The 14,594-nt window shown below is 37.4% G+C and overlaps 1 protein-coding gene across 5 annotated transcripts in view; it reads left to right on the top strand.

Moving 5' to 3' along the window:
- Positions 1-14,594, top strand: part of NEK6 (NIMA related kinase 6) — a 103,150-nt gene that overhangs the window by 46,891 nt on the left and 41,665 nt on the right. For 4 of the 5 annotated variants that reach the window (XM_074973436.1, XM_074973432.1, XM_074973433.1 and 1 more), the window contains 2 exons: positions 4,920-5,063; positions 6,628-6,690. In XM_074973436.1, the coding sequence (XP_074829537.1) occupies positions 4,920-5,063; positions 6,628-6,690 (207 nt within the window). The remainder of the gene's footprint in view (positions 1-4,919; positions 5,064-6,627; positions 6,691-14,594) is intronic. The other variant, XM_074973435.1, reaches the window with a different exon arrangement.

Genomic DNA, 14,594 nt, shown 5'->3' on the forward strand with positions numbered 1-14,594 from the left:
TGGCAAGCAGACTTTTTCTGCTGGCCATATTAAAAGTGTTGAGGTGGGGGTGGGGCGGAAGGAAAGGTAGAGGGAAGAGAGAGCGAGAGAAACACCACCCTACCCCCGTCACTCTATTAGCATTATTTATTTTTCAAGTTAAGAAGTTGCTAGATATATTTTTTGGCACACAGTTAAACCAAGAGTGTTTTTATATATAAATTAACATTTTGAATGCATATTTAGGGCATGACAGTTTATTAAAAGCAAGTGGCTACTATTCATGTTAAACATGGGTCTCTTTCTTGCATTCAGGTGTCCATCACGTACTCCTGGTCATGTCCCCTGCAGATTACTTAGCTTCCTTGCAGAAAAACGACTTTCTGACAGGGAAGCAAAGGGAAGCTGCAAGAGCAGTCACGCAGCACTCCCTAGCTGCGCAGGTACATTGTTTCAGGCACCCAGAGCAGCTGGCAGAGAGGTAAATCACCGCAGGGCTGGGGACACCCCATCCAGTGGCTCCTACCCTGAGCCGGGATCAGCTGCTAGTCCCAGCCGGGCTGGAGGGAGGAGAGGACGGGACTTCCTCTTCCCCTACAAGCAGTGGCTGGGGCTGTGTCAGAGCCAGCCCCAGAAACCTCACCACTGAGTCTGTGTCCCCTGGGTGAAGGGTGGGGAGGCTGCACAGTGATCTCCCACCTTCGTGCAGCCAGTGGCCTATGCTCCCCACTGCCATGCTGGAGCCTCTGCATTTATTTATTGACAAATACAGCTTGTAGAATTTTAAAATATTATGTGCAGAATTTTTAATTTTTTGGCACAGAATGCCCTCAGGAGTAATCATGTGTATGGCTAGGTATTAGCACGTGTGATGATTTAAAAGTTAGTGGAACACAAATTTGGTTTTGATCACAGTTTCATAGTCTATGTAAATTTCAAACAATGGGTTTGTGCAAACATAGCCCAATGCCTTGAAAGGATGGTAAGTTTAAATAATTGGTTGGAAATGCTGTCATATGTTGCCTTAGTGGAGTGAAACCAAAATAGCAGATCAGCAGGCATGTCTCTAGCTGTACTTGATATCATTGTTGACATAAGCAAAGGCCATATTTTTTTACTAGGCTTGTATCTTTCTTTTAAATGTTGCTTGAAATAACTTCCTTGAGCTGATAACATCTGAACAGGAGAGTCCTGTGGTAGGCACATATTGCCACGCAAGTACAGCAATTCCTTCTGGTCATTCTGGTGCTCTGAAATACAGATCCCCTAATTATAAAAGTTCTTGCACAAACATCCAGTTCTTACTCAGTAGGTGCTCTGTGAGGAGGCACTTATTTACAATTGCAGCTTTTGATTGTTTCTTTAAATAAGCACATGTTGAGTGTTTAAACAGTGAGACACCTTGTTTAAATTAGTCTTGGCGTATTCAGTTAGTACAAAAATTTGACTGTATATCAAAGAATAGCAGAATGAATCCACCCTCATTGGAGTGCATTTGTGTAGGGACAGAACAGGAGGAAAGCTTCCATAGTTAGATATTTACCAACCAAGTGGGGCAAATATTTGTGGCCAAATCTGTGTATTCTCTTCTTCTTCTGAGCTAACCTGAGAAGAAAAATGTATCTACCCAGAATCTGATTGTAACTATAGAGTAGAATTAGAATTCTCATACTATGCTCCCATAGAAAGTAAATTTAAAGAGTTGCCATGGCTCTGGAATCTGAATGTTGGCTAGTATAGTTCACTCTATACAACCTCCCAATTGCTCCTAATATTAGCAGGAGATTTTTAGACTTATAATGAGTAAACGAAACAATACTTCATAGGATGCTGAAGCAGCTGTTGCATAAACATTGTTGTACGTACCTGACAAACCTTAGGCCAAAACTCTCTTCTCCAAACAGTATCTGTGACAGTTCTACTGCCCTACAAGTGTGGAATATGCAGTGCAGCACTTTAGAGGAGAAATTTGCCCTGTTATAATTTTGTTTGTAAAATTGTTATAATTTTAATAGCAGTGCATGCTAACCTGTAAACATGATATGACACAGCAAAACTCTTGATAAGCCTGTTCATCTTATTGAATAAAACAAACATTTTGATCACAGCCCACATGAGGAGTATGGTGGAAGAGCTCCCTGTGTTCCATATAAGTACAGATTTTTGGGAAAGGAAAGAAAGGAAGCTGTAGAATATAATGGTTAAAAGAAAACACTCCCTGTAATTAGCTTCCAATTTCCACATGACTGACCTTTTTTAACTAAATGCCAGTCGTTAATTAACCTAATTGTTTGTATAAATTATTGTACTTGAGTTAAAATCTAATTGTGGTTCTTCAGCCCAGAGTAATAAAATCAATATCAGCTAGTAGGGTAAGAGTCTATAGGAGTTCTGGGGGTGGAAAAATTCACCCTTGGCTTTGATGTTTCAAAACCAATTACTGTGAGTGTCACTTTATGGGAAGATGTGTTTTTGCTCTTTTAGGGCACTTAAACTGGGAAAAAGAAAAGGAGTTCTTGTGGCACCTTAGAGACTAACTAATTTATTTGAGCATAAGCTTGATGCATCCGATGAAGTGAGTTGTAGCTCACGAAAGCTTATGCTCAAATTTGTTAGTCTCTAAGGTGCCACTAGTACTCCTTTTCTTTTTGCGAATACAGACTAACACGGCAGCTACTCTGAAACCTGTCATTAAACTGGGAAAGTTGATGAAGATGACCTGGAGTTAAATTCACAACCATGTGCCTACTTGCATTAGGAGACTTTGACTGAACCTTATGGTATTGTGATAGTTTCATCTTGGCTGGAATTCATAACCACCCATATGTATATTTCACAAATGGTTTAGTCTTTTGAGAATTGTCCTGGATTTTAATGCTCATTTAGCAATCCCTGGAACGACTGTGATGGGGAAGTAGTTTAGACATGTTTAGAAGGTGTAGCAACAAAACATATTGCCAGCTACAAAGTGACATGGGGAAAAGGGGACAAAGGATGAAAGGATTGGATATTCTTTTAATTGAGAATTTATTATACAGAATTGTATTTTGTATATCATAGTCTTTACTACAACCTGTCCTTTCATCTTCCCTATAGCTCCAGTGGAATAGCATTCCATTTTTGTTGTTCTGTATTTGTCAAGGTGATGGTAGTTCCTGAAAATGGTTTGACATTGATATACAAACTGTAATGCTCAACAATCTCTTAGCTCATGTATCTCAAAAATTCCAGCTGAGGAACATGGAGTTTTACAGTGTTTTGTGTGAGGAATATATGATATTTACATTATTTTTGGTTATAGTTCAGATTTGAGCAAACAGCTATAAACCTGGAAGGTATTTTTAAAAATACTTTTTAGTGTTGAGTTGTATATTTTAGTAACTTTTATTTCTGCCGATGTTGCAAAGAAGGAAATGTAATCTGACTTTTCAACAAATATGAAGTCCAAAGAGATTCTATACTGCCCTGAACATAGTGCTAGCGAGCGGTACTGGACTGATAAATACGCTTTATCCACAGAAGAGGTTAGGCCGTGGCAATAGTAGGTGGGACTGGCTTCTCACCTCAGAATGTAGTTTTCATATCCTGTTCAATCCTGGGCACCTTTGCTGGGATTGTCAACTATGGCCTCAATTGTAAATAATTTATATTTAAAGAATGAAAGTTTACAAAGGATTGATTTACAGACTGGTCTAATTTTGATTTATTTTGTTACAATAACTCAAAAATGGCTTAAGATATTGAAGGTTAAAAATACTGTACTTGGCATGCACAGCAACTTTTAGTCATTAATTTAGTTCTTAAACATTGGTTAGCACTCATGTTAATTATAGAAGAGACCAGAATGGCTCTAGGGAGTAGTTCCTGGTCTGTGCAGTACATAATGCTTGTTATACTGTATATACCTGCCTAACCACATATTTACCTGATACTGCTCAAAAATAGGCTTCAGTCTGTCCCTGGTGAAAATAATATGCAAAGTTGATTTGAGGGCAAGTAACTGGGGAGACAGCAGTTTGGGCCTAATTAGTTATTTACACAGGAGACCAGCACACTCTCTTTATTTCCTTTTTTCCTTATTTTAACTAACTAAACTAGATGCACTAGAAACATCAATGGAATTAGACGGAAAATAAATATATTGACAGATAAATGTGTGTCCATAGATTAAGGTTCAGTTCTTTGTACATCAGAAATAAGACCAAAAGTATTAGCATGTTTACAGTTTTAAACTTGCTTCTTTCTGTGCAATTGTTCTGTAATAATCAGTGTTAACTAATGTGCTCAGATTTATGTTTGGGTTTTCTATGGGTAATATTTTTAAATGGGTGATACACAGAAATGCATAAGAAGTGAAAATGTTTGCCCGTGTTATGGAATGCAAATTTTGTTGCTGCAGTTACTACAGAAAAATTTAAATTCTTTAATGCTCAAATGAAGTATTAGATAAGTTGACCGGTTTTATTTAATTTCATCTGAAAGTGTATGTTCCTTATGCCCATTGGACCTGTAAAACAATCTTATGAACTATTTGGGGGATCTGTTTGCGTTAACATGTAGTCGATCCATTTCATTCCATGAACAGTTTATTTTTGTAAACAGATACATTTTGTGGAACATTATGGATCTGTGCTGGGTTTTTTTCAGCCACACTGAATATTCACTGTTCGGTACTCTGCAAGGTGGTTTGAACTGTAAGTGATCTGAAGCAGAAAGGGGAAGTCGTGATCGAAGAGAGAAATTCAGCCTATTTCCATAAAGTAGAGGGTTTTTTTGGCCTCCTGGCTTTTCATGCTCCCACATAGAGTGCTTAGGTGCAATTATCAAGCCATAGAAAGTGCTATCTGTGAGTGAGAAAAGGAGAGGGATGGAGAAATACATGCTCATGTTTTTGTCAGATTTGTCTAGTTCAGTGGCTGTTTTTATTTCTTTTGAAAAAGCAGAGGCATTTGACGTCATACCCATATCGCTGCACCTTGGCAGATTTTCAGATAGAGAAAAAGATTGGCCGTGGGCAATTCAGTGAAGTCTACAAAGCAACTTGCCTTCTGGACAGAAAAACCGTGGCATTAAAGAAAGTTCAGGTGAGCGTTTAAAATTGTAGTTTATTGTATTGCAGGTAAAAGGAAGATTTCTGAGATGTCTGCTTACTTTGCACAGATGTTACAGGTGAAGTCCTAGCTTCTCCTTGAGAATTCTCTCACCAGTGGAAGTAAACCAGAGGAGCAGAAAGCTGTTTTAGAAGTCCTTTTTTACTTAATTGCCTTCATAAACATTAGTTATTTTTGGCTCCCATATAGAGCAACCCCTTTGAAAGGTTCAATTTCATAAACACTAATTAAGAAGAATAAGGCCTATTTGAGGTATGTGAGTACTATCATACCCATTTTACAGATGGATACATGAAGACAGAGGTTAACTGATTTAATTAGTCACACAGTGAGTCAGTGGTATAAACTGGGAGTAGAACCCAAGCCCTGACTCTCTGCTTCCTCCTCCTAATTGCCTTCTTCAGTTATTCCATATAGGGCAGACAAATCCAGCTTCCATCTTGACCAGATTTGAGTTAATGTGTTTGTACCGCCTAATCTTGATCCCTTGTGACCATTGCATCTAGGAATGGCTAGACACTTCCAGTATCACCAGTGTAAAAAGGATTGTCATTTCATACTACTATTAATTTTCCTTTATTTTTTATTAGAATATGGCCGTTTCGTTTGTGATTGATATGTATAAAAACAAAGGTTTTAATGGGCATAGCCATAAAATTAAGACTCTGGCATCTTGACATGGACTATCATACGAGAATATTGAGTGTGATGAAAGGCCGGATGACTGAAAAGGGGCAGATGGTTGAGGACATAAAGTTAGAGATGGAAACGCTGGCTCACTGCTCTTCTCATCTGAGTCCTTAGTATTTAGAAGTAGAGGAGCAGCTGACATGATGAACAAAGATATTCAGTGGCCAGACTTTCATTGGTGGAACACAATTAAATGAAAAGAAATTAGTTTTCTTTCTACTATAATTAGTTATATTTGTGTAAAACAAAATTCCGAAGATACGTCACACAAATATACTACAAACTTGGATTAAAATACCATACAGTGTTTAGAACAGTGTTTTTCTTGAAGAAATTTGCCTTTAATCCTTCAACGTATCTTTTAAATTCCTATTACCAGTGACTTGCTCTCTGATTATTAGAGAATGAATATTAATACTAATTACTCTTAATTAATGGAGGGGAATCTGTGAAAAGAAAAACAACTTTGAATTGTTTAAAGAGAGAATAGAAATATATATAAAATATTTCATGCACAATGTGAAAACAGTGTTAAATTAAGTAACTGTTTTTTAAGGTCACCAAATAGGCAAAACATCTACAAACTAAAATCTCATTTTCCCCACCATTTAGCGTGTTGCCAAAAGGTGCTAATGTTAATTTTGCTGCTTCGTCGTGGTTTTAAAACAAAGACTATGTCAACCAGATGCAAAGTCTGGTGACTGCAATAGGACACTTACGTTCATTAAGTTAAGGAAGAGCAAGAAAACCAATGCTGTTTTAAAATCAGTAGAGCTTATCTGCTTTCTTGCCTTTTTTTTTTTTTTTTTTTTTTTTTTTAATATTTCACTTTTGTCTTATGTGGAAGATATTCGAAATGATGGATGCCAAGGCCAGACAGGATTGCATTAAAGAAATTGACCTTTTGAAGGTAAGAATTTCTACAGAGGCTTATTTTTACTTTTTCCCGTTCGAGAATATTTTGTTTTATATCCATGCAGGCAGATTACTATTTGTCTTGGGTGACAAATCAAGTTAGATGACATATATTTACAATTCCTGTCTGGAATTTTGCAGTGGACCCCTCTTTGGTTGCGGGGTGTTTTATCTAACTAGTTTTCATAGCAGTTTTGTGCAATACATGCCTTTTGGCCCACCTCTTGGTTCTTTTTCGTTTTCTAACCTTTAAAGCTCTGGGGTATCCATTCTGATCCTTTTTGCCTTATGCACAAGTATCTCTTTTCTCCTCCACAGATCTTGCACACAGCAAGGCAGGTGCATTGGCTGGGAGGTATTTTTTCTTCAAAGGTGATTATGCATCACCTGCTGGCCAGGTTTTGGCCAGAGGGCATGTGCATTTCTATGTATTTGAGTCCACATGTCATGTGTGAACTGGGGTTATTTAAGTGCTGACGATGTATGGGTTGTTTCCACAGTACACGCATCCATCTTTTTCTCTACAGTAATAGAGGACAGAACAAGTTTAAATATGCCACAGACACTGCATGCTACTTTGGCACAAGGAGACAGGCTCTGCCAGTAGGTGATGAACAAAATAAAGTTTGGAAATTTGTGGCAGGAGAGTATCAGTGCAATTTGTCCCTGTGGGCACTCCCAACATTGGGTAGTGGTTCATTAATCAGGTAGTTTACATTCAATAGACTTTGCATGTAACCTCTGGTAAGAAAAAAACAGCTTTGGCTTCTGCAATTGGATCATACTGTTGCTGTTCTTTCATGACAAGAATGAGTTTCATAGTTTAATTAGAGTACAAGGGTCTACCTTTCCAAAGGTACCAGGGCAGGCAGGGATGGATAACAGCTGTCGGTGTGAGTTTGTGTATACACAAAGTGTTTGCTTGAGGAGAACATCCCTCATTCGCTTCATGGTGGTAACAGCTGGAATTCACACAAGAGTTTATCCAACTGGAAGCCATCTTATTGCATCTCTCTTTACAGCTGCAAAATGGAATGTTAGTGTAGCAATAGGAATTAGCTCTTCCTCTGATGAATATCCGATATCATGTTACTATTGTAGGTGAAAGTCTGGTCAGCCTGTGGCAGTTACATGGTATGGACATATAGTTAGAATTATAGCAAAGCTGTTTACGTGTGCGGTTAGTCTAGCTGTTAAAGAGTTTGTAATGAAAAAGAAAATAATGCCGAACTTACTATTCATCAAGAGACTTTTGGATCCTGGCAATTCAGTTGTGGAATCTTACACAAGGATTGTTTAGTTGTGGGGCACTGTCATATGTTTGCACTGGACTTATTCAGGACAGTATGTGCAAATTTATCAAAATTAAAGGTGAGTGAAAATAAAATATCCAAGATGACAAGGGATCATAGATAGTTAATTATCATCCTACCCATATGAGATGACCAGAGGCAACTCCAAATCTTCCTGTGTAGAACTCACCAAGGAGCCAGATGTCAAGCTGTGAATACTGTACTGTCTGGGTTGTGAAAAGAGCAGTAAGAGATGGTATGATACGGTGGGATAATTAGCACTTCCCCATCCACTGTACTGCTTTTTGAAAAATAAATATACATACATACATTTTCCTCCATTCTTAGCTCTGACTCTTCTTGTTCTCCCAAGTATCTCTTGCTATACATAGCCTCAACTGTCAGACTTGAGGGCCTGATCCAAATCCCTTTGAGGTCAATGGGAGTTGGATCAGGCTGTAACTTAGCCAGTATGTTTAAGTTGGGCAGCTTTACTGGTTCAAGATCAAGCAAGTCATGGTGTGTCCTGAAAAAATGTGACTGCTATCTTCCAAAGAGCAGCAAATATGCCACTTTTGGAAATCCTAGGCCACAGAGACTTAGTCTGATTCTTTTTCCATAGCTGGAACTTCATCCCGGTAGCAAATTGGCTCCTGTTATACAAGTAGACTAGATTAATTACTCGTTTGTATTTTGTTTCTTTAAATTGAATTGATTTATTTGAAAATATTACCAGCTAATATTCCACAGATGCACACATTACTCAAGATACATACTTTTATGAAGAAAAAGCCATTTTAGCTTGGAATTTATAATAACTTATGCTAACATGTCACTTATCTTTATGGAAAATTTTAACTGAGTCATTTTTCTGGGTTTTTTTAAGGATAATGCTAAATTTTAGCTTAAGTATTTTTGAAGTCTGAGTAATCCTGCCAGGATAAATTAATGTGTGTCTTTGCTCGCTCTAAGCCAGCTAAGAATGAGATTTTTCTGATGAAAATCAGTGGGTTGAAATCTCTGTTGTAGAGGGGTTGCCCGCTCACTTAAGCCCAAAATGTAGCAGTAGATTTTTAAAAATGTTTTACTCAAAAAATAAATCAACAAAATCTGTGCCTCTTTGAGGTTGGAAATGAATCTAGTCCAATTGATATTTTGTATCTGAATTGATTTTTCTGTCCATTTTACATTGAAACTTGTAGGAACACTGGGTAGGTATACCCTGCTTATGTGCAAATGTACTAATAGGGCTCAGTGAATGTATTTTTGAAAGGTATTCTAAGTATTTCAAATTAAACCTATTTTTTTTTTATTCTTTAACATCAACCATTCTCCTTCAACACTTGCAGTTCAAGCATTTCAGCATTGTACTTGTGTATGAGAAACAGGAAGTGAAACTGACTAGAAAAGAGTGAAGGTGGATATTTGATGATCACTCTCCTATCTGAATGAAATGCAGAACATATACAAATTGCATAAGTGGTGACAAATAAGAAACTTAAAATTCTTTCATTGTAAAAACCACAGCCTTAGTAATGCAGGGAACTTCTTTTTAAATTCTTTTTTCCTTTTCCTTTTCAGGAGATGCTGTAGTCTCCCAAGGTTTTTGCATTTTGATCCTTATTTATTGCCCCATGACAACATACTTTGAGTTGTGTTTTTTAGTTATTTGCTACATAAAACGACTATGAATTGGGGAGTTTTAATCATTACTCTCATAAGTCTCTCTCCTGTCTTGACAATATAAAGTCCTGGTTGAAAAATGCAGTAAAGAATAATCGTGCTGTGCTGTGAACAGTCGTTGCTGGTTGAACACTTACATAGCCCCATCAAATAAGCTGGAGTTCAAAGTATGGTTTAAAAAGTCAGTTCAATAAATCATATTGTATTGCAAATGCACAAGGGATATATTAGTTGATAGTGCCGATAGGGCACTTCTTTCAAATGTATATTAGCTTTCAAATGAAAGATCAAACAAAATATGACGGATTTTACCCACGATGTATATAAGTCAGCTTCTGAGAAATTGAACAAATCACAACTAAGAGTAATCAAAGTTCTAAATGTCAACTTGAGAAGCAGTTTTTAATGACATTGTACAGGTCAGCATTTTTTGATAATTTGATGCAGAGGCAAGTTCTATTCCCAAAAGGCTATGAGGCAGAGTTGTTCAAGGTTTTGTTTAGAGACTAGGGAGGATTTTAAGAGGCCAGCTTCAGTACGTCTGTCAGTGTCAGCAACTGGAATGCACTTCACTCAGTGCTGTAAAGCTAATAACTTGTCAAATCAATATTTGCAACTCATCTCTTGTTAATTGATAGCTCCCATGCTGGCTGTTCTTACAGCTACGTATAAATAACTAAAGGCCATTTTACAGAGGTGGTTCTTAGGAAAAGTTGTACTTCACATTTCAAAACTTGGCATAGGTCTACCGTGCTTTGCAGTACAATTTGAGGACGGTGCAGTGGACGTTTCTACACGTAAGGCATTAGGCAGAGCGAGTGCATGTTCTGAGAGAAGAGTAAGGTTTTAACAGCATGACTCCAGTTTGTTGCAGAAGACATGTGATCTCCCTTGGCATGGCATGAAGAATTTCCCAGGAATTTTTTCTTTTAAACGTTTTTCCATTTTTAACAAAAACTGAGCATAATTGTTTTCATTAGATTAATGTGCAATATATTTTAGCAAAGTCAATGCTATTTTTTAAATGAGTAACTTAACACACAATATCCATGTGAACACCCCAGCTCCTAACATAACAATATTATGTCAAATTGAATAAACTCTGTCCTTTAAGTATTCTGTTAGTTTTGAGAGAGGCAGTTGTTTCTTTTACCTTAAATAAAAAGTTTAAAGTTTCTAAGGGTAACGGATTCAGTGAACTACTTAAACATGTGCAAAGTCCAGTTCAAGTCAGTGAACTACTTGTGGGTCTATTGATACGCAGTAAATGTCTAACTGTAATGTTTTATCTGGAGCCTAGCCAAGTAACCAGCCTGGATACTTATATTTGTGAATTTTGTCCCATGATATCTACTGTTGTACACTAAGTTTCCGCCTCACTCCAGTGTCTAGAATAATTTATGTGTAAACTACAAATTAAAACAACTTACCCAATTTTTTAATATACCGAGTTAGACTCCATACATTTTTTGTTGTTGAAGGAATTGGACAGGCTTGCTGTAGTGAATCTGTGTCAAAATGATTCTTTGCCTCTGCTTTCTTTTGATCAAAAATTCCTGTATCGATACGGAAATAAATGTTGTTTTGTGCTTAGTAGATTAATTGGAAAAACTTTCGCATTTGGGAAGTAATAAAAACTTCACTGGAGCTGCAAAAAATAGAATACCCCATCAAAAACCAGCTTAGTAAAAAGAGAGAGGTAAAACAGCTCAGTAATATGGCTGTAATCAGCAGCAGGGAGCCAACCTGCTCGCTCATTTGGAGATGACTTGCTCTTCTGCATGCCTCTTGCTGACAGCATTGCTGTGCATACACATCAGGCATTAACTGCCATCGAACTTTTAGGTTGCATTAAAGAAATAAGAAAGTGTCAATAACCCAAGCTAGGGCATTTTGTGCTGTTTTGTGTGTTTAAAGATTTGTGAGAATTAAGGTTATGCAGTTTCCTTCTGTCAAAAGATTAGAAATTTCAGGTAACCTCCCGCATTGCTTCCCTGCCACGAGCATGCAAGCGCTTGAGGGCTATGCGGGGGTGGAGAGAGGGGCAGGATCTCAGCTTCAGTCAAGTCTCTTATAAAACCAGTCTGACTTCACTGGATGTTCTGGGGTGGTGGGCTTCAGAGATGTGTGGACTAAAGTGTCAAGAATTTTTTTTAAAACAAATCCCTCTATATAATCTCCATATGTTGGTGGGTGGGCTGGTCTGAGATGCTGGGTGGTGGAGTAGGGAACTTTTCCAGTTAGCTCTATGGGAACAGCTTTAACAGACTCTAGAGGGATTGGTATTCAGCTCCTGCTGCTAGTAACAGAGATTAAAAGGGGAATCATGGGAGACCCACCCACAAAGGTAGAAGTTAATCTCAACTTATAAAAAGTTTTAAGGTATGAATCAAAAGACTAAGACATGGGTTGCTTGGAGAGAGTTCATGTGCTAAGCTTGCTGAGCCATCAGACACTACTGGGAGGCAAGTTCACAGGCAAGCCTGGCAGATCCTGGGAAGCCTGCGGCGGATGCACCTAACTCCAGTATTGGGTGGAGAGCAATGTCCGCAGGGAACATCTGACCCTCTTCAGCTGGAAGGGCAGTGGATCAGCACACCTGAAGGAAGACGTTTTTTAAAATATTCAGTTGCAATGTCTTGACTATTTTGAATTTTTTTTTTTTTTAAATTCAGCCTTGTGGGAATATTCTTCTCTTGATGCTTACACATGAATCCCATTAACACTAATGTGAGTTAGTGTCCAGGCATTGCAAAGGAGAATCTATCGTCTAATGTGCATACAAAGCAGAGTGATTAACATGGTGGGTTATAACAGTGTTTCTGTCGGCTCAGTTACCCATGAAATAGACACACAGGAGTCACTACTGTCTGCTAGATGAAATGCCCATTTTTTATTTTTTAAATTTATTTTTATTGACTTTAGGCTTACAAATAGAGAAATGCAATTCAGAAAGAGGCAAAGAGAGACTACAGAAAACAAGATACATACAGTATGTTCCACGTAATTACAGTTGTCAGTTTTGTTAGGAGAATCAGACATTAAAATATTAAAATTTCTGTTTTAATATGTTTTATATCTTAATTTAGTGCTGGGAATAATGCATAACAAGATCAGAAAACAAGAGAAAATATTATATATTAGCGTTCAAGTCCTCTCATGCTGCACTTGATAAAAAAACAAAAGCTATTTAAATAAGTAAAATCTGGATTAACAATTATAATACAACAAACAAACAAGACAAAAAAGCCAGAGCACACAACTATACAGAATAGATGGTGAGCTTGTCTACCGTAAGGTGGCAAATGATGGGAATACCCCTGAAATTCATCGTTGCCCTGCAATAGAAATGGAATACAGGCAAGTGAAATTCAAGACGTTTTAGAATAGGTGTGGAATCATATAAATGTAGGGCTGGAAGGGACCTCTGGAAGTCATCTAGTCTAGCCCCCCCAGGCTAAGGGCAGGATGAACTGTATTATAAGAATAATTTCCAGATGAAACTCAGCAGAATCAGTGTCTCAGGTAATATATACTTCCTCATGAATAATACCGTGCATGGAACAATATGGTGGCTTCCTTATGCTGGGCCTGATTAATAGGACTGGGGTCACGTGGAAACTAGATTTTGTTGTCTTTTGGAAGCAGTCTCACCTACTTCCTTTAGGATCAGACAGAAACTATAATGATGCTTCCTATATTTCCAGATGCACACATTGGGATTCTGTATTTCTTTCATCATAGATGGATGCATCTCAGGTATCTGTTCTCAAAAAGTTTTTTGGAGATGTTTTCCCATAACTTAGGGTACAGTATCAAAATTGTTTGGAAAGCCTAGAATCCACACATTTCCAGTCCACACTTGGCTTTTCAGCGTTTGTAATCTTTCCTTCTGTTGAAGAGCTACTTTTGATTCATTATTTTGTTAGTTAGGAGCTTCTCCTGTAGAATTGTCTACATAACGATCTTCCGTGTCAGGTATGCAAGAATTTCAGACAGCCAGCTTTTCTGATACTGATTCCATCTTTGCATCCCAGAAGATGCAGATTTTTGTGAAACGTGTAGGGCAGAACTGATTTCTGAAGAAGTCCGCTTTCTCATGTGCTGTGCTTTCTAAGGAACACGGTGGTGGCAGTGAACATGTTAATGCTCCAGGACAAGTGGTTCACACAGTAGCTCCATCTAGCCACACGTTTAACCCAAAATGATGCTGTTGGTAATTGGCATCGCTCCAGTCAGTGGGAGTGCGCACGTGGATAAAGGTGGGCCCCTGCACACGTGTTGGCAGGTTCGGCACCTTCATCTGTAGTGATCATAGCAAACCTTTAATTGTGGCAAAATTAATATTTCACTGGGTTTATTCAATATCCAGTACAGGCAAAAAGGTCTGAAAAGGTCTGAAATCCAAGTTGCTTTTTTCACCCTCCATGAACTAAATTATAATTGTTTAAATTTGCAGGTGTTTTACTCTCTCTTCTGAAAAAGATCTGTACATTAAAAAAACAAATGTAAAAATAGTTATTAAATAGAAAAGGCTCTGAGTAAATACAAACATAGTAAAAGCCTAGGGTTAAATTAAATAAAGGGCAAGACTTAATGTTTTTAATATTAATAGATAAAACTGGGATTAGATATATACTTTTAAAATGGTGAGGGTTACTAAAGCATAAATGTAAAAATAATTTGTAAATAAATGAAAAGACTAGGATTGAATATATTTTGAAAATGGTAAGGGTTAAAATTTTTAAAATAAGGCTACGGGTTAAATACACTAAAATAATAGGCAAGGATTAAAAAATTTTTAACAGATAGAAAAAGAGATGGGTATGGTTAAATATAACACATTAGAAAAAGGCAAGATTTTTCATATTCTAGTGTTAATTATAAATCAACAGAAAAAAGCTGGGATTAAATGCAAAAATAT

Source organism: Natator depressus, chromosome 16 (assembly GCF_965152275.1).
Source record: "Natator depressus isolate rNatDep1 chromosome 16, rNatDep2.hap1, whole genome shotgun sequence".
NCBI lineage: Eukaryota > Metazoa > Chordata > Testudines > Cheloniidae > Natator > Natator depressus.